Source organism: Caretta caretta, chromosome 3 (genome assembly GCF_965140235.1).
Source record: "Caretta caretta isolate rCarCar2 chromosome 3, rCarCar1.hap1, whole genome shotgun sequence".
Classification (NCBI taxonomy): Eukaryota; Metazoa; Chordata; order Testudines; family Cheloniidae; genus Caretta; species Caretta caretta.
The window spans coordinates 90,302,802-90,328,764 of NC_134208.1; the positions used below are offsets into that span (position 1 = coordinate 90,302,802).

At 41.9% G+C, this 25,963-nt stretch overlaps 1 protein-coding gene across 2 annotated transcripts; it reads left to right on the forward strand.

The window, feature by feature from the left end:
• Positions 1-5,005: 5,005 nt before the first annotated feature.
• On the forward strand, positions 5,006-24,313 carry LOC142071550 (amine sulfotransferase-like). Of its 2 annotated transcripts, XM_075126654.1 has the most exons (8): positions 5,008-5,109; positions 5,378-5,465; positions 12,754-12,927; positions 14,275-14,483; positions 16,269-16,395; positions 20,419-20,513; positions 22,754-22,934; positions 24,079-24,313. In XM_075126654.1, the coding sequence occupies exons 3-8, from the start codon at positions 12,765-12,767 to the stop codon at positions 24,201-24,203; spliced, it is 900 nt and encodes a 299-aa protein (XP_074982755.1). In that variant the 5' UTR covers positions 5,008-5,109; positions 5,378-5,465; positions 12,754-12,764; the 3' UTR covers positions 24,204-24,313. The 2 variants fall into 2 exon arrangements, with proteins under 2 accessions (XP_074982754.1, XP_074982755.1); XM_075126653.1 differs by lacking the exon at positions 5,378-5,465 and having other exon boundaries at positions 5,006-5,109.
• The last annotated feature ends 1,650 nt before the right edge of the window (positions 24,314-25,963 follow it).

The window sequence follows — 25,963 nt, forward strand, 5'->3', positions numbered from 1 at the left end:
CACTTAGAGCATTTTCTGTGGGGACACACACACTCGAATATATAAAACCGATTTCTAAAAAACCGACTTCTATAAATTCGACCTTATTCCGTAGTGTAGACATACCCTAGAAGTCCACTCAGTCCTACTTCTCGTTCAGCCAATCGCTCAAACAAGTTTGTTTACATTTGCAGAAGATAATACTGCCTGCTTCTTGTTTACAATGTCACCCGAAAGTGCAAACAGACGTTCACGTGGCACTGTTGTAGCTGGCATCGCAAGATATGTACATGCCAGATGTGCTAAAGATTCATATGTCCCTTCATGCTTTGGCCATCATTCCAGAGGACATGCTTCCATGCTGATTATGCTCTTCAAAAAAAAAAATAGTGCGTTAATTAAATTTGTGACTGAACTCCTTGGGGGAGAATTGTATATCTCCTGCTCTGTTTTACCTGCATTCTGCCATGTATTTCATGTTATCGCAGTCTCGGATGATGATCCAGCACATGTTGTTCATTTTAAGAACACTTTCACTGCAAATCTGACAAAACACAAAGAAGATACCAATGTGAGATTTCTAAAGATAGCTACAGCACTCGACACAAGGTTTAAGAATCTGAAGTGCCTTCCAAAATCTGAGGGACGAGGTGTGGAGCATGCTTTCAGAAGTCTTAAAAGAGCAACACTTTGATGCAGAAACTACAGAACCCGAATGAGCAAAAAAGAAAACCAACCTTCTGCTGGTGGCATCTGACTCATGATGATGAAAATGAACATGCATCAGTCAGCAGTGCTTTGGATTGTTATCAAGCAGAACCCATCATCAGCATGGACACATGTCCTCTGGAATGGTGATAGAAGCATCAAGGGACATATGAATCTTTAGCGCATCTGGCATGTAAATATCTTGCAGCGCCGGCTACAACAGTGCCATTCAAACACCTGTTCTCACATTTAGGTGACATTGTAAACAAAAAGCAGTCAGCATTATCTCCTGAAAATGTAAACAAACTTGTTTGAGCGATTGGCTGAACAAGAAGTAGGACAGAGTGGACATGTAGGCTCTAAAGTTTTACATTGTTTTGGTTTTGAGTGCAGTTATGAAAAAAGCAAAAAAAACCCCAAAACCAACATCTTAATTTCTGGCAACTTTAAGGAAATTCCATATTTCAAGAAAATTAAAGAAAAAGCTCAGAAAAACTAGAATAGACTGAAAATAGAATAGACTAATTATGACCACACACTCCCATGTTAGTTCTGTAAGATCATGTGAAATACATTCTCCAGTCCTACAGATGACTTAAGTAAATGGCTTCTTTTCAGTGTCATTCCAGACCAAAAGAAAGTGGGAGTTGTGGGTGTGACATTGCACTCTATATGATTTTATAAAAATATGCTAATGAGTGTGAATATAATGTAACTGGAATATGCTTTATGCAAAAGGTCTCTTGTAAGGTATCATTACAAAGTTTATAATCTACTGAGTGTGGTCATCCTATTTGTATAAATGTATCACTCTTGTATCTGAAACTAGAAATATGAAATATAACTCTGAGGTCCTATTGTAGTTGTACAAAGTGTGGGCCATTAATAGTGGTTTGGAATCTTAATGGCTCCCATTAACTAGGACAATTGACTGTAGATGGCTCTGTTTTACTTGTAAGTCTTCCTGAATACGTGTGGGCTGGCAAGTGGGTAATGAAGTCTTACAGAGACGTGATCATGTCACCTGACCTGGAATCCATCTTTAACCTGGTGCTTTTCCATTGAGAAGGAGGGGTGGGAACCCAGAGGGACAAAGGATTCCCACCTTATGCAAAAGATATATAAGTGGGTGGAACAGAACAAATGGGGCAGCCTTCATGAGAAATCCCCTAGCTACCATCTGAGCTGGAACTAGGGCTGTACTAGGGAAAGGACTGTGCCCAGAGTAGGAAGGTGTCCAGTCTGTGAAAGAAACTTACTGAAACATCTCTGAGGGTGAGATTTTATCTGAATTCAGTTTTATTACTGTACTAGGCTTAGACTTGCGTGCTTTATTTTATTTTGCTCGGTAATTCACTTTGTTCTGTCTGTTACTACTTGGAACCACTTAAATCCTACTTTCTGTATTTAATAAAATCACTTTTTACTTATTAATTAACCCAGAGTATGTATTAATACCTGGGTGGGGTGGGGGTGGGGGGAGAACAGCTGTGCATATCTCTCTATTTGGTGTTATAGAGGGCAAACAATTTATGAGTTCATCCTGTATAAGCTCTATACAGGGTAAAATGGATTTATTTGGGGTTTGGACCCCACTGGGAATTGGGCATCTGAGTGTTAAAGACAGGAACACTACTTAAGCTGCTTTCAGTTAAGTCTGAAGCTTTGGGGCATGTGGTTCAGACCCTGGCTCTGTGTTGGAGCAAACTAGCATATCTGGCTCAACAAGACAGGGGGCTGGAGTCCCAAGCTGTCAGGGAAAGCAGGGGCAGAAGTAGTCGTGGCACATCAGTTGGCAGCCCCAAGGGGGTTTCTGTGATCCAACCCGTCACAGTGGATTCTGAGACCATGGAGTTAAAATTGTCACTTGGGGTCTGAAATCACAGTTGCCAACTTTCACATAGTAAATAAGCACCCCAACTTTCACAATAAGCCAAAAATCAAGCTAATCCCATTTCAAAACAAGGCCAAAACAAGCCAATCCCTAAGAACCCCAACACTCTATGTGATTAGATCCCCCCGACGTGCAGTCTGGGACTGTGGTGGGCCTGCTGTGCACCCCTGACTCTCTCCCCCCTTGCCCCTGCTTACTGGGAGCCAATCAAAAAAAGAAGCAACAAGCTGCAAGCCAAACAACCTACAAGCCAAAAAGTAGCCAATAAGCAACTCACAAGCCAATTAAGCCAAAAACAAGCCCAATTTCTGTGTTGTTTTTTCCATGGGTTTGGCATGTCTGCCTGAAATGTCTCTCTTCGAAGTCAACTGCAAAACTCCAATCGTTTTCAGTGGGCACAGTGTTGAGTCTCAGAGGTGTGCTTAGTGCCAGTTTGTACACATCAGCAGATGACATTGGCATCTTACTCAAAACTGGGCGTAGGCAATGCCTTCCCTATGGGGATCTTCCCAATCCGTAGGCCACACTGAGGACATTTTTCATTAAAATTTAGCAGAAATGTTCCTTTGGCTTAATCCCAGGCTCCAGCCATAGGGTTTTAACTGCCATCTTTATGCTGATGATTCTCAGACCTACATCACCACTTCTTTTTCTCCTCTTTCCATTTCTCCTGTCTTCCTTAATCACGCTGCTGGTATGAAAAACTTGGCGTGAAAGTGTAAACTGGTATATTATCATTTGAATAAAGAAAAGGAGTACTTGTGGCACCTTAGAGACTAACAAATTTATTTGAGCATAAACTTTCGTGAGCTACAGCTCACTTCATCAGATGCATTCAGTGGAAAATACAGTGGGGAGATTTATATACATAGAGAACATGAAACAATGGTTGTTACCATACACACAGTAACAAGAGAGTGATCACTTAAGGTGAGCTATTACCAGCAGGAGAGCAGTGGGGGGCGAGGAGGGGAACCTTTTGTAGTGATAATCAAGGTGGGCCATTTCCAGCAGTTGACAAGAACATCTGAGGAACAGTGGGTGCGGGAGGGGGGGAGGATAAACATGGGGAATTAGTTTTACTTTGTGTAATGACCCATCCACTCACAGATTGACAGAGCCAGAAGAGTACCCAGAAGTCACCTACGACAGGACAGGCCCAACAAAGAAAATAACAGAACGTCACTAGCCATCACCTTCAGCCCCCAACTAAAACCTCTCCAACGCATCATCATGGATCTACAACCTATCCTGAAGGACGACCCATCACTCTCACAGATCTTGGGAGACAGGCCAGTCCTTGCTTACAGACAGACCCCCAACCTGAAGCAAATACTCACCAGCAACCACACAATAGAACCACTAACCCAGGAACTTATCCTTGCAACAAAGCCCGTTGCCAACTGTGTCCACACATCTATTCAGGAGACACCATTATAGGCCTAATCACATTAGCCACACTATCAGAGGCTCGTTCACCTGCACATCTACGAATGTGATATATGCCATCATGTGCCAGCAATGCCCCTCTGCCATGTACATTGGTCAAACTGGACAGTCTCTACGTAAAAGAATAAATGGACACAAATCAGACGTCAAGAATTATAACATTCAAAAACCAGTTAGAGAACACTTCAATCTCCCTGGTCACTCAATTACAGACCTAAAAGTGGCAATACTTCAACAAAAAGACTTCAAAAATAGACTCCAACGAGAGACTGCTGAATTGGAATTAATTTGCAAACTGGATACAATTAACTTAGGCTTGAATAGAGACTGGGAGTGCATGGGTCATTACACAAAGTAAAACTATTTCCCCATGTTTATCCCCCCCCCCCACACACACTGTTCCTCAGACGTTCTTGTCAACTGCTGGAAATGTCCCACCTTGATTATCACTACAAAAGGTTCCCCCCCTCACCCCTCCCCCCGCCCCGCTCTCCTGCTGGTAATAGCTCACCTTAAGTGATCACTCTCCTTACAGTGTGTATGGTAACACCCATTGTTTCATGTTCTCTATGTATATAAATCTCCCCACTGTATTTTCCTCTGAATGCATCCCATGAAGTGAGCTGTAGCTCACGAAAGCTTATGCCCATTAAATTGGTTAGTCTCTAAGGTGCCACAAGTCCGCCTTTTCTTTTTGCTAGTACAGACTAACACCTCTGCTACTCTGAAACCTATCATTTGAATAGTTTTACTGTTGAGTTATTTAAATCAGACATACTCTGGGAATTTGAGTCACATTACTCAATGTAATGTGTTTTTATTCAGACATTTTGAACTCTTTTCACATTTCTAAGAACTACCTGTTTTGTAATATTTCACTAGCAGTCAGCCTTCAGTTCAAAGGTTGGAAGAGATTAAAAGAAAAAAACCCCACCCCCATAAAATTCCAATCAGGTTGCACACGAGCTGTAAAAAAAAGTAGTCTCCTGTTTCTAGGAGTGAGTATCAGTCTTGTTTATTCAAGTGGAAGGCAGGAGTGTGGGCTTGTGTCTTGGAGCAGCAGAAATAGAGCAGAGAAGGTAAACATTATTTTATTATATATTACTAAAACAGCTCCATCAGTAAATCTGTGAATGAATTAAATATCTTATGAGCTTCAGCAGTGAACTGTATGCAGTGGAAATATTTTCCAACGCTGTTCTTTGGCAATAAGCTGAGTGGCATGGGAATCTGATCTTTAAATGCTTTTTTGGTGTGGTTATCCAACAACGAAGTCACAACTCCAGTGTGTGTTAAAGAGTTGACTTGTGAAAGTAAATGTAATCTAAGCCATCGTTTGTTTTACAGTATGTGCATGAAGATGGAGCTTTCAACTGGCAATAGATAGTTCCTGCTGTGTCAGCAGAGATGGATGGAAAAGTTAAGGGAGAAACAGGTTTGTGTAGGCGTACAACTGTTGCACCTGGCTGGCCTGATGCCATTCTACACATCAGTGCTGGAATTTGAGATTTGTAGAAAGGTTATAACTCCTGTACTCTTGCATATGAGTGACCACCCTAGACCAGCCCTTTTGCAGTGTCCATCAGGCTGAAAACTTCTGTAGAGTTTGTAGTGCAGCCTGAAGGTAAAAGGAAGCGTTATTAAACCTTAACGTTATTATTGGGCTGTATAATTATGAACTTTTCTTTGTTATAACTGGTTCACATGGAATAAATAAGGTCCCTAAAAGAGGAAGGGGATTACTTTCAAACAACTGGTTTATAACATCAAAAAAGGTCATTTTGTTTCCATGTAAAGGCTGTAACTAACTGTTTTAATAGATAAGTGAGTGTATGTTACTAATCATTGAACCTTTAAGCAGTGAAAGTACATGTTGGGATGGCTGCCATGTGTTTTAAATCAGCAACCATGTCGTAGATGTGTCAGCCATCCTTAACGCTATAATGCTTGCAGTCAGGAGCACAGTACATAACAATATTCAAATGCTCCATGGCAGAAAGAGGAAAAAGAAAACCCTCAGGAGCTGAGTATCTTAAACAAAAGGCTGAGAAGGAAAAGGACCAAGCAAAACAGCAGCGATCCTTCCTGAAATATCTTCTCTTTAATCCAAATAAAAATGGAAGCAGTTCACAGCATCCAGATGAAGGAATTTTACTTGGAGAGGAGGTTAGCTCACATCCACGTGGAAGCAGTTTGGAACATCAAGATGAAGGTACATTACTTCGAGATGAGGGAAGCTCACATCCACAAAAAAGCAGTTTGGAAACTCAAGCTGATGGAAACTTACTTCTAGATGAAGACAGCTCACAGCATCAGACTGATATGGAAGTGGAGAATATTTATTCACCTTCAGAGACACATGCAGAAATTGAAGTAAATGAAGTAGAAGGAAGAAAGGATGAGGAAGTTACAAACAAGTTACAGTATGGGGACCCAGTTTCATGGCCCAGATGTGATGAGAGTGTGTGACAAATTTTCATGGAACATGGATCCGAACAAGTTCACAAATTTCCCTCCCCTAAGGATGGAAATAAAAGAAAATTCTCTGCTCAGCATTACAAGAGGAAACTCATTAATGGGGAAGAAATTCATCGATACTGGTTACAATGTTCAGTGTTGAAGGACTCTGTGTTTTGCTTTTGCTGCAAGCTGTTTAGAAATCAAGCAATTGGTACATCATCTACTGAATATGGTTCGAAAAACTGGAAAAACATATCTTCAATTCTCTCTTCACATGAAAGAAGTACAGAACATCTGGAATGTTTTCAAAATTGGAAAGAACTTGAATTACGATTGAAAAAAAGAAAAACTATCGATGAAGAAAATGTACATGTGATCAAGGAAAAAGAAGAATATTGGCAACAAATATTAGAGCGTCTGATTGCTTTAGTGAGAGTTCTCAGTGTGCAAAATTTAGCATTCCATGGCCACAGTAGAAATGAAAAATTTTACACTCCAGGTAACGGAAACTTTTAAAAATTTGTCGAATACCTAGCTTTCTTTGATCCAGTCATGAAGGAGCATCTACGTAAAATAACTGATCATGAAACACAGGTTCATTACTTAGGAAAAAATATGCAGAATGAACTGATTCAAATCCTAGCAAATGCCATTAAAAAGAAAATTGTAGAAGCTGCCCACTCGGCAAAATACTTTTCAATAATACTGGACTGTACACCAGATGTGAGTCATGTTGAACAAATGACGATGATCATTCGTTTTGTGGATATGGAAAAGTCTGCAGATGCAGATAATGTTCCTCATAAAGGAACATTTTTTGGGTTTTGTACCACTGAAGGAGATGACTGGATGACTGAAACTATTCTACAAGAGCTTGAAACCATGTCATTATCTATTGAAAACTTACGTGGCCAACACTATGATAATGGGAGTAATATGAAGGGTAAAGACAACGGTGTGCAAAGGAGAATGATGGAAATCAATCCTAGGGCCTTTTTCGTTCCTTGCAGTGTGCACTCTCTGAATTTGGTTGTCACTGATGCTGCTAGATGATGTTTGGAGGCAGGCAGTTTCTTTGACCTGGTGCAACGTGGTTATGTGTTTTTCTCAGGCTCAACACACCATTGGGAGATTCTGACTTGCCATGTACATTCTCTGACTCTGAAACCACTTAGTCACACAAGATGGGAGAGTCACACTGATGCTGTGAAGGCCCTTTGCTATGAACTTGGAAACATTTATGATACCCTAATTGAAATTTCTGATTATATTACCTTTACTGGATCATCTGGCAATATGGCACATTCAGACGCAGAAGCTCTTCCAAATGGCCTTTCCGAGTTCAAATTTATGACTGCACTCATTTTGTGGTGTAACATCCTTTTTGAGATTAATCTCACTAGTAAGCAGCTTCAGAAAAAGAACTTGAACATACATTTTGCTATTCAAAAACTGCAGCAAACTAAAAATATTCTGGAGGAATTCAGAAGTGATGAAGGATTTGAAAGAACACTGGTAGATTCTCTTGAGCTTGCTGAAGAAATAGACTTTCTGACAGAATTTGAACCAGAGCCAGTTCACATTCGGCAAAAGAAACAGCAGTTTTTGTATGAAGGAGGAGACACACTCATTCAGAACCCAAAACAGAGGTTCAAAGTGAATTTCTACTTTGCAGTCCTTGATGCTGCTATTCACTTGGTCAATGGAAGATTTCAACGGATACAGCAGCTAGAGTCAGTATTTGGCTTTCTATATAATATCCACAGCTTGCAAAAGAAAACAGCAAAACAGATAAGAGAATTTTGTATAAAACTGGAGTCGGCATTGACTCATGAAAATTCAAAAGACATCAATGCCACAGATTTGTGTAGTGAGCGTCAGGCTTTTTCAAGATGACTTAAGAAACATTCCACTCCTGAAGAAGTACTGAAGTTTGTTTGTGCAAATAAACTCTCAGACAGTTTTCCAAACATTTTTATAGCTTTATGCATTCTTTTAACTTTGCCAGTTTCCGGCGCTAGTGGGGAATGTAGCTTTTCAAAGTTAAAATTGATAAAAACATATTTGTGTTCAACAATGGTGCAAGAGAGACTTGTTGGACTTGCCACAATGTCAATAGAGCATGAAATAGCTGGAAAACTGGATCTAAAAGAACTAGTGACTGAATTTTCAAAACTTAAAGCAAGAAAAGTCATGTTTTAAGAGCACAGAGTGTTTTTTATTTGGAGTGTTTTGTAAATACAGGTTAATGTTCATTGCAGAGTTTTCTTATTTCTTTCTATATTGGATGTGGTGGTAATGGTAGTTAAAACAGGATAGTGTAATGGATGATTTTGGATTTGTAATAATAAAAATTATAATTAACATTTTAATACATTTTTATTTGAAATCGGACTGAAATATCATCTAGCTGTCACGTAAAAATCTATTCTGAAAATTTCGTGTCTCTATTTTATCCGATCTCAGAAACATTGGTTGGACAGATGGATGGACTCAGAAACTGAATAAGTAAGCCTCTGTTTACAACAAAAAAACAGAGTAAAAGTAAAGAGTAAAAAAGGGGCAAAATGTTTCCCAGTATACCAAAAATGTCAGCCTAGATCTGTCCTTGGCGTTTGAGGGTAGGGGCACTGATTGCATGGTTCACCTCGGGCGCCAGTTTCTGGTAGCTAGTCTAGGGCCACCCCTGGATACAGTAAAAGCTTTGTTATTGACATGTTAGGGGAATGGGGGGTCCCGGTAAGCCAAATTCTGCTAAACTAAGAGGGAGGGAGCTTGGGTGTAGGAGGGGGCTCAGGGCTGGAGGTTGAGGTGCAGGAGGAAGTGTTCTCCTTCCCTGAAACTTTCATCCTCCTCAACAGCACAGAGGCTGTCAGACCAGGGTTGGGACCATTCTACTATGTCACGGAAAGTCTCATCTGTGTATCACTCTGTCTCCCTTAGTTTCTCCAGCTCAGCCACCCGGTCTCCAGAGTCCATACACGGTCTCTGAGGTCCAGGAGTTCCTTGCACTGAATGCACACATACGCCACCTGCCCATAGGGGATGTAATCATATGTGCTGCATTGGGTGCAATAAATTGGGCAGCCCCCACTCTGTTGCTGGGTTTCTGCCTGCATTCTCTTTTTATTCCTGCAGCTTGTTCCTTTGTTGTTGTTTTGTTTTTATTGGGGGTATGTGTGTGTGTGTTTTGGCTTAAGCTTAAGGAAGTTTAAGGAATGTTACATGTATGTAGCCCCCCCCAACGCTCCCCTTCACAACAACTCCCTTGCAAAACTCCCCTGTTTGCTAGCTCCTCTGGTCGCTTAGGAGCGGGCTTTTTAAAGCACTGCTCTTCCTGAGTAGCCCCGCCCACAGTGCTGTCCAAGCCTTTCCCCCAGTTGGGCTTTACTCTTAATTAACCCTGGCCCTCCCTCTCACAGATGACACCAGGTAACCTAATGGACTTCTCAGGCCCTCGTCAACTCTATCAGGGCTGGTGTGGGGTGCCCACCCCATCACAGTCAAACAGGAGATGCCTTGTTTTCTCATTGGATGATGAGAAGAGACACAACTCATCTCATGGTTGGACATTTCAACTCATTGCCAGAAGTACAGGCAGAGGTGAAAGTAAGCCTGTATGGTCCAGTACGGCATACCAGCAAGAGCCCGTACACCGCGGACTGTACCAGCAGGGGGAAGCTTCCCCAGGCCAGCAATTTAAAAGGGCCCTGGGCTTCTGGCAGCGGCCGGCGCCCCTGACTCTTTAAATCACTGCCAGAGACCCACTGTCTGAGCCCTAGGGTAGTGGCGACAATTTAAAGGGTACAGGGATTTAAAGGCCCCGCCCCTTCTGTCTGAGACCCTGCCCTTTCTGGTTGAGCACCCCTCTGCCCCCTTCTCCCTCCCCACTCAGGACCCCAGCCATACATACCAGTAAGTCCCTTAAGTTACTTTCACCCCTGAGTACAGGTCACTTTCGGATTGGGCTGCATCACCTTTGCCAAGAAGAAGAACCAGGTCACTCCATCCAACAGCAAATGTATAAAATACCCTGCGTTGTTCAGCTTGTTGCTCCTTCAAGTTGAAACAGCTGGATGAGAGAGACTGTGAGCAGGACTGTCATCTCCTGGCCAATGACTGCACCTCCTGCTTGGTCACAACTAAAGGCATGTCAACACTACAAACTGATGTTGATACGCAGCCACCATAGTAACTATTGTGGTGTTTTATGTCCCCACTATACTCCTCTCTGTGGGGCACGTCCTTACCAGGAGTGTTCGTAGTCATTTAAGAGGGGCAGTGTGGGGGTCTGAGAGCACAAGGCTCTTATCTCCAGAGGGAGCTCCCTGCTGGGAACCCATCTGCCACCACAGTTCAGATCCCCACTCCCAGGCCAGCTGCTTCCCGGGCTCCCAGCTCCCTGCTCTGAGCCCAGCTGCTGCTTAGACTCCTTGCTCCTCTCTGGCTGCCATCTGGGGAACAGGGAGCCAGGAGCCCAGGGAGCAGGGAACTGAGAGCCCAGACAGTAGCTGGGCTCCCAGTGTGGAGTCAGGAGCCTGGGTGGCAGCTTGGCCATGAGCAGGGAGTTAGGAGCCCGGGTGGCAGCCTGGCTCAGTGTGGGGAGCAGGGAACCCGGGCAGCAGCCTGGTTCAGAGCAGGGAGCCCAGGCGACAGCTGGGCTCCTGATGAAGCCCCACACCTGCCGTGGGGTGACAGCCTAAGTTGTGAGCTGGGCGTTGGATTTACAGCAAGGAGCCTACCAGCCTTTCTTGTCAAAGCTGTCAGATTGACAAGAATGACAGCCAACAGCGGATGTAAGGAACACAGTGCTTCACAGACTCTGCATCGCCCTAACGACACCAACATAAGGCCTACGCCTCTCCTGGAGGTGAAGTTATGAGGTCAGTGTAGTAGGGCACTTACGCTGGTGGGAGCAAGGCTGTCGTCTGTACACTGACAGAATTAGTTTGCCATACGCTCATAGGCGCCAATTCCGTGGGTGCTCCGGGCCTGGAGTATCCATGGAAAAAAATATAGCAGGTGCTCAGCACCCACCGGCAGCCTCCGATCAGCTCCTCCCCATCCCCCCAACCCTCCCGCTTGCTGTGGATCAGCTGTTCAGTGGCGTGCAGCAGGCACTGGGGGAGCAGTAGAGGTGGTACAGGGGTGGAGGAAGAGGCCGGGCGAGGGTTTGGGAGAAAGGGTGGAGTGGGGGTCGAGCACCCCCCGGGAACTCAGGATGTCAGGCCACTGCATAAGCCGCCTTACATGGAGCCTAACTCTGTCGTGTAGGCCAGGCCTAAGTCATATCACTGACTTCGCTTGTGCAATTACTCTTATTGAGCCTTGTATGCTGTCTAATGACACTAACAAGGGTTTTTTCCCCACACCACACACACCTCTTTGTTAGTTGTATACCACAAAAAAGACATCTTTTATTGGAAAGCCTGAAAGAGAGAGACCTGGGTATCAATTCACTTATTCTGATAAACTACATGGAGATTTCTGTTCCAACTCAAATACTGTAAGAGACATATGAGGTGAAATCCTCTAGAAGGTCATTTTACTCCAATTTCTTTGTCTCTCTGCTCTCTGTTGGAAGGACGTAGCCAATGTGCTCCACTGGCACGTATGTGGCATGATGTCACTGACTGACAGGTTTGGGATCTTATAAAATATAGGAGCCAAAAATAAAATTATCAAAGAAAACTCTTGAGAGGAAAGAAATTTCCTCTCCTTCCCTCCAATTTTGCTGAACTTATGTTACTAGACAAGAAGGGACGGGGAGAAACATATGAGAAATATGAGAGAGAGAATCAGAAATAATAAGATGGAGTGAACAAAATTCCAGACACAAACTTAACTGAACTGCAGCCTCGTTCCTCTGGTTGTGCACAAGGACTAAGTCGTCGCTCATAGAAAGCACTGGACTACGTGGTGAGCTCCTTGAGTAGCTCTGACTTTAAGTGCCCATTGACATGGATTCTGTAACGTTAGATAATTCGTGAAGCAATACTGGTGCCTAACCAGACACTTTATACAAGTAAAGAACCCAAATACAACGTATTACACAGCACTTTTACCTGCCAAAGATATTCTGTTCTCATGCCAGTCCCTAAAAGTGCCATTTCTATGCTGTCATTCACTTTGCTGTTTTTCTTAATATACATTTTGTTATCAAAAAGGGATCTGTTTTGTTTATGTTGTCCTGAAAGTTTTGTCCTGAAGGATAGATGACACCAAAATAAAAAGGATATAAAATTAAATTTTCTAACCTGCAGATTCTTGACATATGAGTGAAATGGAGTTAACAATGGAGCCATCAGAAGAATTTTTGTTCCAACATAAAGGAATTTATTTCCAACCACACTTTGTTACACCTGAATACATAGATTCACTGGAGGATTTTGAAATCAGAGACAGTGATGTATTTGTAGTTACTTATCCAAAATCAGGTAAGACTGATTGCTTGATTCCCTTTAGGAAAATCATATCTGATTTTTGTCTGAAACCTTTATTGACCCTCCTCGCCCCCTTCCAACAAGCTTATTGACCATCATTATGACCTATTTTTGGTGGTAGCAGTTTAAAATCTATTAACTGCCAATAGTTTATTGGAGACATTATCTCAGTTTCATCCCTATGTTTAAGCAATGGCAGCAGGTTAAAGCTTTAGAGGTAATCTGCAAAGTACATTTGAACTGGGCAAATATTGCCCAAAGCTATGCCCAAATATGTATTATAATAAACTGCACCTATTTCTTTCTGTAGTCGACCACTATTTTTATCTCCTTTTGTAAACACTTATGTCAGCAATATTCTGGAAACAATAAGTTCATGGAAAGGGAAGGTGGTGTGAGTGCTCAGACTAATGAATTTAGACACAAATACAAAACCTCAGACTCCCCTGAGACAACCATCTTCTAAACACCCCCGCCGCCCCAGATTGATCCCAGGCCTGTCACAGAGTATTCAAGCTGAACTACCAACTACCTGTACTCAGGTGATCAGCATTTTTGTTCTCAGACTTCGCAGTGATATATTTTCTTCAAACAAGAATAGCACCTCTTCCTGCCTATGAGGTTTGAGAATTACTTGCAGCTGAAGAGTTATAATATAGCAGAACCAACTCCTCTGTGAGGAGCTTAGAGAGAAGGACTCTATACCCCATTGGATACTAAACATTGTAACACAGCTTTTGGCATGTCCAGTTCTGGTCACTAAAGTACCCTTGGCCCTTCTTAGTAGAGAATTCCCTGTATTGCTGACAGGTCATGTAACATGCTCAGACAGGACAGACCGTGTGAACCTTCTGCATGAGCCCTGAAGTAGCACCGGTGCTCTTCCACTGCGGGAGTGGAATAGGGGTACGTATAAACTCTCAGAACAACAGTATACAGGGTGCTTTGGATAGGGCCAGTGAATCCACTGGTTATTACTGGAATGGACAGTCATGCCGCAGCACTGAGGCTACATCAGAGGGAGAAAAACTGTGTGTCGTAATCACCGTTTCCATGGGGAACCTGAATAGCCTAGGTAAAAATATTTGAAGATTTAGTTATTGACCAGCACATAGATAGATACAGGATTTTTTATACTAAAATGTACAAAAATATAATGCTGTTTGGATTCCCACCCCTGCTGCATTAATGGATTCCCTTGAAGACACATTTTTGTACTTCATTTATAAAGTAGAATGAGACACAGTTTTGACGAGATTGTGATTATGGCAGATTATTACGTGACATTACAAATCAAATTAGCATCAAAGCTGTTTCAAAGAAGGCTATTTTCTTTCCCAGGGACTGTGTGGACTCAGAATATTTTGAGCTTGATTCATCATGAAGGCCATCGAGATGGAACAGAAAATGTGCAAACAGTAGACAGAGTCCCATGGCTGGAGTATAACATACATAATATTGATTATGTCCATCGTCCATCACCTCGTCTCTTTACTACTCACCTGCCTTACTATTTAGTTCCAAGAGATCTGAGGAACAGGAGAGCAAAAGTAGGTGTTGCTGTTTTTATAATTTAATTAACATTATCGAGGAAAACTTGTAGCTTTCACCAATAAATCAGTCTAAATCCTCTGGGCCAGACTGTCTGCCCTCCTCACAATCGCCCTTCCAAAAGCAAATCTCCCCTGGATGGAGATGGGGCTCACTTCCTCCAAAGCCCCATTCCATGTCCTTAGACCCAGCCAAAGGGGGGAAAACAAGTTCAATCAAGACCTCAGGACTTCAGTGTCCAGTTTCAGTGGAGATCCCATTTTTCATGGGACTGCTGTGCTTGACCTCTGGGCCAAGAAACGGAGCTGCTTCTTCCTCATCATGACAGCTCACCCTAAAAGGGGCATTATTGATGGGTTAGGATCATTACAGTCTGCATGTTATATTGTAAATTACAGTGGTTTTGTTGTGATGTATGTAGCTATGTAACTGTAAGCTCTTATGTTATCAATGTAATTGTAGAGAAAGTGTGAGAACTGCCTTGTGGGAGTGATGCCAATCTCTTACACTGCTACCTGGATCTCCCATGAAAGGTGGCATGTGCCGTGCACCCACTTCCCCATGAGACTCCCTTCACAGTCACCCTTCCAGCTTCCTTCTCTCTGTTGCAGTAACACCTATAATAAGATGAGCAGATGCATGGTGCAGAGCTTGCACTGCATGAGCTCCGTCACTGCAACCTCTCAATCCATAGGAACCTTCCTCCTGATTGGCTTTATAGCTCAGCCCCGTTTCCCATGCAGAAAGACTCCTTAAAGTTACAGGGACGGTAAAAGTAAATGGAACAACAGCATCTCCTAAGCTGCACAGAGCACAATTTGAACTACAGACTTTGGGAAATCTTGTATTGCTTATGTATATTTTACACGGCTCATGAAGGTTTTCACAATTTTAAGACCACATTGATGGTGCAGGGAGTTTTTCTCTTCATGGCTTCTGGCTGTCTGTTCTTACTGTGCACCACCATATGGCTCAGCTGTCTGTGTGGTTTTCCAGAAATTCTCAGCTCCAAGTTGTTGAAGAAATTGGTTGTGCTGTTCAGCAGTGCATTTTAGCATTACTTTTTAAACATTGTATCCATTACAATTCTCTAAAAATATCTCCAGCTGCAATTTTTTTTAAAAGAGCAGTAAATTCATGCTTACTAGGATTCTAGTCAGAGGATATGTTTTTCTCTGAAATACTTTACCAATATACCAACACAACACACACAAATAGATATCGGTTGCTGACTTAATAGTGTTTGTATTAAAAAGGAACTCAAAATCAAATGAATTTATTCAAGTTTACATTCTTTTCAGATAGTACACTGCAACTGCACTCCCTGTTAATTTTTGTGCTGCTTATTGTCACATTTCCCATGATTTTTAAATGGTTTTGCTCCCCTCTTGCTGTGTGAAAGACCCATATAAATAACTGGACATGACTTGAAGACCTGATTCTAAGTACACTTACTCATGTGCTTAACCTTACAACAGTGAGTAATCCCATTGAGGTCAATGGTATTCTCATATGTAGACAGTTATGCATGTGTATGATGGTCTTTGCAATTAAGGAAGCGCAATAACACCACTGATTGTACAGGAAATGCTGGCAAAGACACAAAAAGAATCCCATTCATTTAAATCAGGATAAAATACTTACTGAAGTACTTATTCTAGCCCTTTTCAGATATAATGATTTTAATGTTACTTGCAGCAATAGCAATTTTATAAAACCACCGATTTGTAGGTTAATTGTGTCCCTTTAATCTACCTGAGACTGTCACTCTTTTTACCTTGCAGGTTATTTATGTAGCCAGAAACCCTAAGGACGTTGTGGTTTCCTATTTTCATTTTTCCAGCCTTTCAGTCCTACTTGAGACAATACCAGATTTTAATATTTTTCTGGAGAGGTTTTTAGCTGGGAAAGGTAAGGTTTCATTTACTGCTCAAAGGCCAAACCGTGCTCACTGACCACAGTCTGAGTAACCTATGTGAGTGGTTTCAGAGTATCAGCCGTGTTAGTCTGTATCCACAAAAAGAAAAGGAGGACTTGTGGCACCTTAGAGACTAACAAATTTATTTGAGCATAAGCTTTCGTGAGCTACAGCTCACTTATGCTCAGACAAATTTGTTAGTCTCTAAGGTGCCACAAGTACTCCTTTTCTTCTATCTGAGTGGGTAAATTACTTAGACGGTGGAGCTGGTCAAAATCCTGGCCCACACCTCACAACCTGGGGTCTAAGGTTGCAATAAATGCAGTATCATTCACAGCTCACAATAGAGATTTTGAGCAAAGGTAGTCCAGGGGGGCTGCATAGGCACATGCATTGCACCAATAAAGTACAAGTAGCCTCATGTATCTCAACTGGATGGTCACTCTGAAACCTATGAACATTTCAACACATTTCAACTCCACTTAGGCGCTCAGATAACACACGGGAGGAGATGAGGATGAGCGCTATACAGAGAACACACAGAAGTAGTTTTCCACAATTAATTTTCTGGTTTAGTAGTTTTCCACAATTATTATGCCTATTCCGCAATCCCAAACCACTATTTCTACCTTCCAAAGAGCCAAAAGACTCAGCTGCAACCTATCTAGCTCCTGGCGTCTCTCTTAATATCTCTGACAATGCAACATTTTCACTAAGGCAGCTTATGGCACACTGAAAATTTCAGTACATAGTAAAATATATTCTACACATTATTCTATTATGGGAATTAGTGTGACTATCTGATCTGCATAGGAGCTTTTGGGCCTGAATCCAACCTCTTCTGCCCCAAGCTTTGAATCCACTGCCTCTTTTGTCCTGTTTAGAATCACACTACAGATGATTTTCCCTACAACAGAGAGTAGTGTGACTCCTCTCCAGTTATTGCCATCAGTGAGATCACCCTTTTTAGGTACTCTGCCAACGATTCCATGTTTTCACTTGCCAGGAGGGGTCTCTTCTCCCCAGAACTTGCAACAGTTCTGTCAGTTTTATTAGGGTAGTGGGGTCCAGTTCTTTTCGATTTTCTGCTGTGATTTGATCATCTCCTGCCATTTTGTTGTTTTTCAGCTCCTTAATTGCAGCCTGTATTCCTGACATCTCTGTTGCATCAGTCTTAATGCCAAGTAGTTTAGGTTCACATGTTTCATCAATATCTGGGGCTGAGGCTGTTGACGACTTGTCTGACATGCTCTGCCCACGTGTCTTTCTGTTACACCTCAGTTGTAAGCCTTTTTTCATCTTGGCTTTTTATAGGCCCATTTCCTGTTTTGAAATGTCCACACTTCTCACTGCTTTGTCTGCTGTCTTGTACTTTCCCTTTGCTTCTTCTAATATTTCATTTTTCTTAGCATTCAGGAGTTTTCCTTTCCGTGCTTTTCTTTCCTTGTTGAGATGCGAGGTCTCTTGGCTTATTCAGTCCTTGCTCTGTGTGTGTGCTGACTGCTGGAGCTTGAATCACGTTGTCTCAGAGCACTGTGCATTTTTCTTCAGGTCCAATCTCTATCTCACCTTCCTCTGCCTCTGTCAGCACCCCAAATCTGTTCCATAGTTCACGCTGGAATTTCTCAGAGCACATTTTTGTTTTCAGTTTTAGATTATTGATTTCTTTGCCACTTTCTTTTAACATTGGTCTTTCTCAGTTTTAATTTCAGTTTGGCAATGCAAAGGTTTTGGTTGCTGTTGTCATCTGCGGCTTGATGTGCCCTTGTATCTTGGACAGATGACCTGAATCTCCAACTCATGCAGATGCAATTGTTTTCTTTTTTTGTTTTGCCATCTGTCAAATTCCATGGTTCCTTGTGTATGTCTCTAGAAGGGAACAGAGTGCTTGCAGGAACTAAGTCAGACACCAAGCACAATTCAGTGAATTCCAGGTATCCTTCATCATTGATATCATTGACTTTCAAAAGGTATTTGACAGCCAGCATGGCGTGCATTGCGGAATATTCTTCAGTCCTGCGAAATTCCCTCTAAATCCATCAACACCATACCGGCCATGTACAGAGATGCAAGGTTGCTCTATCAGAGTGAACAACCTGACAAGAGAGTGGTTCATTGTGGACCACATGTTATTTTTGCTCTTGTTTGGCATTGCCATAGAAAGGATAATGAAGAAGTGTGTTAGTAACAGAAAAACTGATACCCAGATGGCAAAAGCTTAGGAGACCTAGACTGAGACACTACTGAGCAATACCCTGGAAAAGCTACAAACAAAGAAAGACAACCTGGCAAAACCTGCAGGTCAATCAGGGCTCAGAATCAGTTGAATCCTTGAAACTCAGATGTCAAGCGGCAATTTCATATTAGAAGGCAAAAACATCAAGAAAGTGGAACAATCCATCAGCCTGAGCAGTACCATTCTAGTCAACAGGAACATCAAGAATAATGTGACAATAAGGTTAAGAAAATATCCACCTCATTCACTAAACTCCACAACACACGGACATCAAAGATATACGGTAACAACGCAAAACTGAGAATTTTCAACTCACTAACCTCTTTGTGCAAACGTATGGCATTGATAGCTAAAGATCTACTAAAATGTTCAACAGAAAATCAGATGTCTTTGAAAATAGGTGCCTACAAAGATTCTGGACGTTGGATGGAGAGACGTCATCACCAAGAAATATAACCAAGAAATCACCGGCCAGCAGCTTATTTCCACTAGAATTAGAAGGAAGGACTGGACTATATGGGGTATGCACTTCAGATGCCAACACACAGAGTCCCACATGAAGCTGTCAAGAGGAAATGAGGGTGGGGAATGAGGGTGCCCAAGAGACCCTAAAAAGAACCCTTCACAGGGAGGTCACAATAGTTGATCATAACACCATCGAGTGGATGGAAGTAGTATCAAATGACAGAGAGGAATGGAAGAGATTAGTTTCACCCTGGGCATCAACATTGACATGATTATTTTGCCCCTGTATTTGGTACTGGTGTGACCACTGCTGGAATACCATGTCCAGTTCTGATGCCCACAACTGAAGAAGGAAGCAGATAAATTGGAGAGGGCTCAGAGAAGAGCCATGAGAATGATTAAGGGATTAGTAAATGTGCCTTCTAGCAAAAGATTCAAAGAGCTCAATCTGTTTATTTTAACAAAGAGAAGTTTAAGGGATGACTTGATTAGAGTCTGCAAGTACTTACATGGGGAACAATCTAGCAGAGAAAGGTATAATACAATTCAATGGCTGGCTGTTGAAGCTAGACAAATTTAAATTGGAAATAAGGCATAAATGTTTAACAGTGAGAGTAATTAACCACTGTAACAATTACCAAGGTTCATGGTAGATTCTCAATCAATGACAATTTTTAAATCAAGATTGGATGTTATTCTAAAAGATATGTTTAGGAGTTATTGGGGGAAGTTTAATGGCCCGCGTTATACAGGAAGTCAGACTAGATGCCACAATGATCCCTTCTGGCCAGAGAATCTATTAATCTAGGAATCTATCAATTTAATTCTAGGTTTGTGATCACTAAACCATTAAAAGCAATGGAAAATATTATCTACGGGTAAATAATCCAGACAAAAAAGGGCAAATATGTTGTGCTGGGTGCAAGTACCATGCTGTGGTGCCAGTGGAGCCTAGAGGTAACAGTGCAATGTGTATTCGTTATCACGTAATGGTCTGTCTGTTTGTGGAAACGACAAAACTTGGCCTCAGATCCCTAGATGAGAAGCTGGACTTGGCCTGTCCTTTATCTCATGTTTAAGGTGAAAGATAATCCAGAATAAGGCTGTGAATAAAAACAGGAACTGGAGTATAATCTCTTTGAGCCCAAATATCCCCCCAACAGCAGAGGGAAGAGAAGCTGAAAAACGGAAGTCTGCGCCATCGATTCTGCAGCGATGCTTGGGAGAGTATTAGGATGCAAAAATGTCAATAATTGAACAGTTTTTCTGTTTGAGATCATTAACGTTTATTTCTATAACTTTTCTCCTTCATAAGTATTGGCTGGCTCCTGGTTGGATCATGTCAGAGGATGGTACACCCACAGGGATGACTTCAATATTCTCTTCCTCACCTATGAGGAGATGAAGAAGGTGAGACCAGTCAATCACTTTAGATCTGAAAGGTTTCAGAGTGGTAGCCATGTTAGTCTGTATCAGCAAAAAGAACAAGGAGTAGTTGTGGCACCTTAGAGACTAACAAATGTATTTGGGCATAAGCTTTTGTGGGCTAAAACCCACTTCATGAGATGCATGCAATGGAAAATACAGAAGGAAGATATATATAGAGAGAGAACATGAAACAATGGGGTAGGGTATCTTCCTACTGTATTTTCCATTCCATGCATCTGATGAAGTGGGTTTTAGCCCACAAAAGCTTATGCCCAAATACATTTGTTAGTCTCTAAGGTGCCACAACTACTCCTCGTTCTTTTTATATCTGAAAGAAACAGAAAATAAAATGCCTCCATTTTTCAGTGATATTTTGCCACCTTTACCCTTTTTGAGCTGTACTTTACCCTGTGAAGAGTCTCGTTGATTTCACAGAGTAAGGTACATTGGTCTCATTGATTTCAATGTGAGTACTTGAAAAAGTACTTCTCAGTGTGAGTAAGGGTGGAAGAATCAGAACCATAGGGTGAGATGTTCAGAAGAACCAAAGTAAGTTAGCCACTTAACTCCCATTGACATTCAATAGCACATAGGAGCCTAATTCACTTTGTCACAAGAGGTATCATTTGCTTCCCAGTGAAGAATATCTGCTGGATCAGAGTACACTTAGAAAAGATAATAATCTTGCTTTACTTCATTTCTTTTCCTGCATAGCAGGATGGCAGCTACACAACCCATCCCATGAGGCATCCTAAAGGGAAAGGAGAGGGTTTGTTACATTTTAGAACATCTCAAACTGCTTTTAGAACAAAAGATGTTTTGTTAAAATGGCCCTTTTTTTTTGTGCAAAACTGAAGATCTTGTAATTTTTTGTGAAAATGATATTTTTTTGCAAGATCTATTCAAAACTAGGTTTTTAGTAAATACAATATTTTAAGAATTAGTTTGATATTTTCAATTAAGATATCAATGTGAAATCTTTGAAAAAGTACAGAAGTCCTCAAAGTTTAAATTTTTTTTAGAAACTAGTATTTTTCACTTTTCTACCAGCTCAGCTAGCTTTTGGCTCCTTAACAACTTCACCTAGATTAGCAGAAGTCAGGTTTGAGTGTCCATACATGGGTTTTTTCTGGTTGAACTCAATCCATTTTAAACTGATTTTAATCACACTTTCTAAACAAGGTCTGGAGTATCTGAGTGCACCTCTTAGCTAAATAGGTAGAGATGCAGCAGCATCCCCTCTGCTGACTTCAGCAGGAAGCATGTTAATAGGACCAGCAAGGCTGATTAACAAAGCGAGGAAAAACCCTTCCCATTAAGAGGTATTATATTTTTCTTTGCTATATTGAAGAGCCCATGAATAAAGATTTGTTCCCCATGTAGGTAGTTGTAGACTGTAATCAAGTTACCTCTTAACCTTCTCTTTGTTAAATTAAAGAAGTACATAAGAACGACCATACTGGGTCAGACCACAGGTCCATCTAGCCCAGCGCCCTGTCTTCTGACAGTGCCCCATGCCAGGTGCCGCAGAGGGAATGTACAGAACAGGTAATCATCAAGTGATCCATTCCCTGTCACTCATTACCAGCTTCTCGCAAACAGAGGCTAGGGACACCGTCCCTGCCCATCCTGGCTAATAGCCATTGATACACTGAGCTCTTTGAGTCTGTCACTGGAAGGCATGTTTTCTAAAGCTTTAATCATTCTTGTGACTACTCACTGAACCCTCTCCAGTTTATCAACAGCCTTCTTGAGTTGTGGACTCCAGAACTGGACACAACAGGGGTCCTTCTGCTTCCAAAATAGGTTGCCACAGACAGACCAAAATACAGATAGCCAGAAAATTCTGACAACCTTTGTCTTACATGGTGCTAGCAGTTGTAATCACAGTCACAGAAATGAGCCTTTTCTCTCTTCATTAGGCCACGAGGATGTTTTGGCTAATGAAGAAGGAATTTGCAATGGCTTAACTTGCTACTTGCCTGCCAGTTTTTAATGCTGCTGTAGCCTCTTAGAGGGAATTAAAATCTTGCTTATGAAGTAGTGTAGTAAGACTGATGGTTCCAAATAAGAAGCCAACTTTATTCTTTAGTGCTATATCCCTATGCTCAGTTTCCCTTTCTTTAAGTATCCCATTACCCTTTACTCTATAGTTTTATTGAGTTAGTTCTTTTATTTTCCTTATTTGGGAAACTGTTACTTTGAAATAACGTTCATTTCAGGATCTCAGAGGCACTGTGCTGAAAATCTGCAGATTCTTAGGAAAGCAGCTAAATGAAAAAGAGCTGGACACTGTTGTGGAAAATGCTACATTTGATAAAATGAAAACTGATCCCAGGGCAAACTATAATTCCATGGAAGGCAATCTCCTGGAACGAGGCAAAGGACACTTTCTTCGCAAAGGTAAGGCAGAAGCAGCCAAATCTAATAAATATTTAATTCTGAAGATCCTGGCATAGGATGTGTTGAAGCTCGCTGCCTCGGACTTCCAATCACAACTTTCTGTCCCCAGGAAACAATTGGCTTTGGGGCACTAGGACTGCTGAGTGAGGGTGCATTGCTGTGCGACAATGCATCAGGCACCATTTCTCACAGATTAAAAGAGAGCTGCACTCCTTTGCTCAATACAGTGTCTTACATGTTTGCTGAGCAAAGTAGTGCAAATGTCTTTTGATCTGTGAGAAAAAAGTAACCATATATTTTAAAAATGAAAATGTTCAATAAGCTCTCGTGGAGGGTAACATTCATTTTGTGCCACTTATAAAAGGGAAGGGTCATCTTCGAGAAATTAAAACGTGAACATTAGAGAAAACTGAAAGCATTTCTGTCTAGTGCTTCTGGGAAACTTCACACATGGTGAGTATCGGAACTGATTTTGTCTCTACAGCTTCCAGGGGTTATTTAGAGTATGAAATTAGCCAAAGAAATAAAATCTATGGGACAATTCTTGTGGCTGAGAGGAGAGGGGTATTTTTCATGTTGTAGCCCTTATATAGGAGAGTCATGAATAGATGTCTGGGGTTTGTGGTCTTCTTATACTGCTGAATAGGAGGGGGACCCAACTAGATGGTAGTGGGCAGTGTGGTATGGAAAAAGGAGAGAACCACTGCAAACTCTTAAGTACAAGCATTGCCTGAAAAGGATGTTCAGAGAAGCTCATATTTCTCTTAATAGTAACTACTTCCTTTTCTTCTAAAATTTGCAGTGAAATAAATCAGTACAGGAAGATGATAACTGAGATGTATAAAACCACTGGTTCCTAAAACAAAATTAGTGACATTGTCTAGAAATACTGGGTCAAATTAGTTGCACTGCAGTCAAAGTTATTTGACCCACACCTTCAGGACTGGAAATGTTCCGCCAAAGCCCTAGAGAGCTACGTTCTGGGGAGATGAGAGAGGAAGGAACTGAGGAGAAAGGGAACTGCACCCAACTAGCAGCATTCACAGCCTCTTACGCGCACAAGTGATATTCAAATTATAATCAAATGTCCAAGTGGCAGCAGAACATCTAACCACCAATGCCTCTTCTGTGTCTCCTGCCCCAGGGATCGTTGGAGACTGGAAGAACACAATGACTGTGGCACAGAGCGAAAGGTTTGACAATGTTTTTAAGGAGAAAATGAAAGACCTGTCTTCCACGTTCACCTGGGATATTAATGACGACATATAAGCTGGTTTCCAGTTGGAAAGAGGTGAAAGTGCGCTAAAGAGAATGAAAATATGTTTTTGTCTCCAGTATTCATAAAAATCCATCATTCTGTGCGCATTAAAGATTTTAAACCCGCACATTTTTTTCCTTCTTACACGTATTTGCACATCACCCCATAGCACCCCAGTTCTAAGATATGAAAAGGTGTTACAGACTGTCATGTTCTGGGGTGCAATCCAGGCCAGTGATGGTTTATGTCCTCACATGACCTATAAACCTCGGTGCCTTAACTGCTCTGAGGCTGTGGCTGACAGCCTGGACACCAACAGTCAGCAGACAAACATATAGTATCCTGAGTGTCTGCTCTGCAGCCTTCGTTAAGAGCTCTGACCCGAGCTGCCTGCCTACAACAGAACAGCGCCTCTCTAGTCTCAGTCACCCAATTACCTCATGCAGCGGTAACACAAACACACTCCCAGTCCTGAATTTTCCCCAAACTGCATGCTTTCCAATATCTTCCCCTTTCCTGGACCATTCAGAGAGATATTAAGATTCATTTGTTCCTTTCTAGGTACACTACGTAGCAGCCTGCCACATTAACTGGAGTTGATATTCACTTTAAATCAAACACAGCCAGGGGTGGGTTTGGATTAAAAGTAAAACAAGTTTATTAACCAAAGGAGTTTGGATTTTAAGTGAGTTCAAGTGCAAAGGATAGAGTTAGAAATGGTTAAAAGCAAAACACTTTCTAGAGACTAAGACTTAACAAAACAAGCTACAGCCTCTCTTCAGGATCAGATTCTTACAACACTACTTCCAGCAAGATGGCTGACCACCCTTCAGGTCAGGATCTCCCACAAAGTCCGGTGTATTTGGTTCCTTTGCTTTCTTACATGAAACATAACTTGGGGTTCTTTGCTCCTTTCTTTTATAGTCCAGTGTACCTTTAATATGAATTCTTTTGAAGGTTACCCTGCAACATTATTCGTAAAGTTTATTCAAACTATGAAGAAGGTAACATGGAGTCTCCTGGCAAAGGAAATTCCATGCTGATTTCTTCCCCTGCTGGTGTTTGCAAAATGCAAATTGATCTATTTCCTGCAATCTCCTGCTGCTGTAATGCTGTGTGGTTCTCTTCTCCCCTTGTTGGCTTGATGGTCCTGTTTACCTTCTATGTAAATTGCATTCCTATTGTCTCTTAATGGACTTTCTGGGTGGGATAACTTCAGCTCTGCACTGCCTGCACTGCCTGGCAGACACATATTGGTAACATAATTTCCAATATGTTTGTTATTTTGAATTTATCCCCCCGTATCCACATCACACAATAAATTCATTGATCAGTATATGTGATGGGGTGCACTCACTTTGGGCCCGGGGGGTCATGCCCTCTCATCCTTGCTGGGCATGCTCCAGGTGGAAGCAATATGTAAAGGGGAGCAGCTCAGTTCAGTCACGGCTGGCTGACGAAGGAGAGTGGATGCATGTTACAGGCTCCTGTCAGGAATCCAATTGAGCCCCAGACTATGGAGGCTGGGCATCCACAGAGGATGAGGGAGATGGAAAGCCACTTGCTCTGGAGGAGCTGCAGGATCCAGAATCAATGGTAGATAGGAAGTGGCCCAGAGAACACATCTATTGAGAGAGGAACCTGAGCCCAAAACCAGCGCTACCAGTTCCCCAGGACCTGGTGGAGTAGGGCAGTCTGAGGTCCTCCTACCACTCCCTGTACCTACCACTAGGCCTCTCTGCCCTGAATACAAGGCCAGCTGCATAGACTC

What these genes read in the sequence shown, in the direction of transcription:
- LOC142071550 (XM_075126653.1), top strand. Translation starts at nt 12,765, where the DNA reads ATGAGTGAAATGGAGTTAACAATGGAGCCATCAGAAGAATTTTTGTTC. An exon ending in TGAGGAACAGGAGAGCAAAA is followed by an intron (nt 14,484 to 16,268) that starts GTAGGTGTTGCT and finishes TTTACCTTGCAG; the next exon opens with GTTATTTATGTAGCCAGAAA. An exon ending in GAGGTTTTTAGCTGGGAAAG is followed by an intron (nt 16,396 to 20,418) that starts GTAAGGTTTCAT and finishes CTCCTTCATAAG; the next exon opens with TATTGGCTGGCTCCTGGTTG.